We start from the raw sequence: 3,282 nt of genomic DNA, 5'->3' as shown, positions 1-3,282 counted from the left end.
GGCCCGAGCTAAAGGTTGGGAAACACTGAGCTACATTATACTGTGGGACATTGGACCAATTTAACCAATTTTTATGTTCCTCCTGCCAGAGGCTCCTAAGGGGTATAAAATTTCCCCTGCTTGACATTTAAAGTTCAAGCTCGGGGGAAAAAAGATGAATTCATGTTTTGTATTTTTCAATTCTCTTGTAAATAATCCATTCTTTCCTGATAATGACAATGTGCAATACCGTATTTTACCTCTGCGTGTCGCTACAGTTTCGGCAAAGGACTTCTTGCATCTTTCCTGTGTGTGACGTTCATTCCCGGAAGATGTCCCTTCCCTCCTGACACGTAGCAGCCGCTACCGAATTGGCATCTCCCCGAGCGGATTGTCGAACTCCGAGGGTAAGCGTTTATTCATGGGCTACGAATAATAACGTTTGCACAAATTGGCTTGACGTAAACATAAAGTTGGTGTTGTTGTTTAGCACAGGAAACGCCTACTCGTCCGACTGTTGTATAAACTAGACAAACAACTGCTAGCTTAGTTATCGGTATGAAGTGCTGGAAAATAAGCATGTACATGTTATTGTTTTGGTGACAACGTGTATTAATTCAAGGGCGATGACTGCACTGCTATATACATTAATTATGAGAATAGATACGGTTTAATTCAGCTATGAGTGCGAAAATGGTAGTTTTACATCAAGCTTCTGCGGCTAACAGCTGGGTGCACGTACTGTCAATAACAGTAATGTCATGTAAATAGTAAGTACATCGGATAATTATCCGTGTATTCCAAATTTATGTGTGATCTCGTTGGATACCAAATGTGTGCAGAAAATCTAACTTGTTGTGTGTCAGTTGTGGTTGTAGAGACATAATATACTATCTGTCATGAAAATGTGTTGTTTCTTTTGACAGTGAGAGATGTCTGGGTTTGACAAGTTCAACACGGACTTCTACCAGTCGAGCTACAGCGTTGATGACCAGAACCAGGCTGGCTATGGATACAACAATGAAAATCAGTATAACAAGTATGTGACCAACGCTGCAGAAGGGAATTGTTCCTCTGTTAACTCCCCCAATGACAATATAACATCGCTGCCATTGGGCTGAATCCCTTGCATGCCCATTACCACTACTTTGCAGGAAAGTAAAACAAAAAAATTACAAATAAAATGAAAAATAAATAAAGAAAGAATGCAGAATAAGGCCGATAGCACTGATTTGTGAGAGAACATGAAATTCTGCCTGACAATGGTGCTGTTGATGTTAAATCGAAGCTAGTTTTGTTGTTGTTGAGTGTTTTTGCCTGTTCCATAGGCAGTATAGTCAATATGACTACTCTCAGCAAATGGGCTACCCTGCCCCAGGGATGATGCAGCCCCAACAGCCATACACAGGACAAATCTTTCAGCCCACGCAGACGTACACCCCGTCCTCGTCACAATCCATGTACAGCAGCAGTTTTGATGATGAGCCCCCGCTACTGGAAGGTACCTATAAACTTGGAAGCTATCGCCCTCCTTGGGACAATTCATATGTGTGGGTTTTTTTTTTTTTTTGGTCTCTGTTGTAGAATTAGGAATCAACTTTGACCACATCTGGCAGAAGACTCTGACGGTTCTTCATCCTCTGAAGGTGGCAGATGGCAGTATTATGAATGAGACAGACCTTGCTGGCCCCATGGTCTTCTGCTTGGCATTCGGTGCAACACTCCTCTTGGTAAATTGCTACATGAGCATGGAATCAAAATTGCCTCAAGAGGTGGATTTTGCGTAGTCGCTGCTTTGTTTTATTTTATTCCTGTGCTATATGCATTACACTTTAACGATGGGCAGTTATTTATTTTTTTAGTTTGGGATAAATGTTGATTGTCATTTGTTTTTACTTCGTAATATTTACTTTTAAAAATTCGGTCTCTCCATCTACAGGCCGGTAAAATCCAGTTTGGCTATGTGTACGGCATCAGTGCAATTGGCTGCCTGGGCATGTACTGCCTGCTCAACCTCATGAGCATGACGGGCGTGTCGTTCGGCTGCGTGGCCAGCGTGTTGGGATACTGCCTCCTTCCCATGATTGTCCTGTCCAGCTTCGGAGTCCTTTTCTCATTACAGTGAGAGTACTTTCTAGTATGTTTGAAGTCAGGAGAGTTTTGTCCCTTGAGCACCATCTCACTCTGGTCGTTCTCTCCAGGGGCCTGATGGGAATCATTCTGACAGCAGCCATCATCGGCTGGTGTAGCCTGTCGGCCTCGAAGATCTTCATCTCTGCGTTGGCCATGGATGGGCAGCAGCTGCTGGTGGCCTACCCGTGTGCGCTACTTTACGGCGTCTTTGCGCTCATCTCCGTCTTCTAGTGATCACATTTCAGGTTTGAAACAACGGCTCTTTGCTCTTTGTGATTGTCATTATTACATTAATTGCACCAATGGCCGCAGAAGTTAAAAATTGAGCCAGCGTTTTCTTTTTTTCTTTTATCATTCCAACGGGACGATCTGCAGGCTGGAGTGTGGTCTTATTTTTTTTTTTACCCCTTCAACTTTTTTCCACCGCTCAATTCTTCTTCCTCCTTGCGATGGAGCCATGAAAAAACACTGCAGAAGGGTGAGAATCCATTTGGGGCCTGCCTGTGTTTAAATAGGACTGAAATCAGCAAATGCAGCAGATTAAGATTAGAGCCAGCAGGTGGCGCCACATGTCATCATGTTGTAGATGTCATGTGCATCCATGGACCCTTGCGCCAAGGACATCATCATCTTCCTCTGCTTCTTGACACAGAGTGGAAGAGGTTCTCTTGGGATTCTTTTCTGTCGGGATGCTTTTCGGCAAAACAAAACTCCACTTTGCACAAACACCCATTTTAAGAGGCGAAGATAGTTAACTTCATTACGACTCATTTGGACATTCACGGATATGCCTCTCAAAGATCTAATTGGATTCTTTAGTTCCTTGATGTTTATTTTTAGAAAGCACAGTTTTGTATGCTTCGACGTGCCACGTGTCATTCATGTTAAAACGGTCTTTAAAATTGTATATTCATGCACAAGTGGTATATTGTCAATAAATGGAAGACTGATAAAAATGATAGAGCTGGTTTGGTATGTGTGATGCCTGAGAAGTAGTTTATACAGGTGGACGCTTTAGCATGAGGTCAATACATTTGATTGAATGTGTCCCCCGCCTCTTGCCAGCTGAGAATGGTTCCATCTCACCGGCCACCTCAATGAGGCCAAGCGCAATAGAAAATGCATGGCTGTTTATATTGTACTAAGTAGCTAGACGCTTTGCTTTTTTTG

At 43.0% G+C, this 3,282-nt stretch overlaps 1 protein-coding gene across 1 annotated transcript; it reads left to right on the top strand.

The window, feature by feature from the left end:
* The first annotated feature begins 277 nt into the window (after window positions 1–277).
* On the top strand, window positions 278–3,073 carry yipf5 (Yip1 domain family, member 5). The gene is made up of 7 exons (XM_019873587.1): window positions 278–386; window positions 906–1,018; window positions 1,308–1,480; window positions 1,564–1,709; window positions 1,919–2,100; window positions 2,181–2,357; window positions 2,488–3,073. Exons 2-6 carry the CDS (start codon window positions 912–914, stop codon window positions 2,341–2,343), a joined length of 771 nt encoding a protein of 256 aa, XP_019729146.1. The 5' UTR covers window positions 278–386; window positions 906–911; the 3' UTR covers window positions 2,344–2,357; window positions 2,488–3,073.
* The last annotated feature ends 209 nt before the right edge of the window (window positions 3,074–3,282 follow it).

Source organism: Hippocampus comes, unplaced genomic scaffold (assembly GCF_001891065.2).
Source record: "Hippocampus comes isolate QL1 unplaced genomic scaffold, H_comes_QL1_v1.1 scaffold59, whole genome shotgun sequence".
NCBI lineage: Eukaryota > Metazoa > Chordata > Actinopteri > Syngnathiformes > Syngnathidae > Hippocampus > Hippocampus comes.
The sequence above is the reverse complement of the archived record's forward strand: the minus strand, read 5'-3'. Positions and strand labels throughout refer to the sequence as shown.

What these genes read in the sequence shown, in the direction of transcription:
- yipf5 (XM_019873587.1), top strand. Translation starts at nt 912, where the DNA reads ATGTCTGGGTTTGACAAGTTCAACACGGACTTCTACCAGTCGAGCTAC. An exon ending in TGAGCCCCCGCTACTGGAAG is followed by an intron (nt 1,481 to 1,563) that starts GTACCTATAAAC and finishes TCTCTGTTGTAG; the next exon opens with AATTAGGAATCAACTTTGAC. An exon ending in GGAGTCCTTTTCTCATTACA is followed by an intron (nt 2,101 to 2,180) that starts GTGAGAGTACTT and finishes CGTTCTCTCCAG; the next exon opens with GGGCCTGATGGGAATCATTC.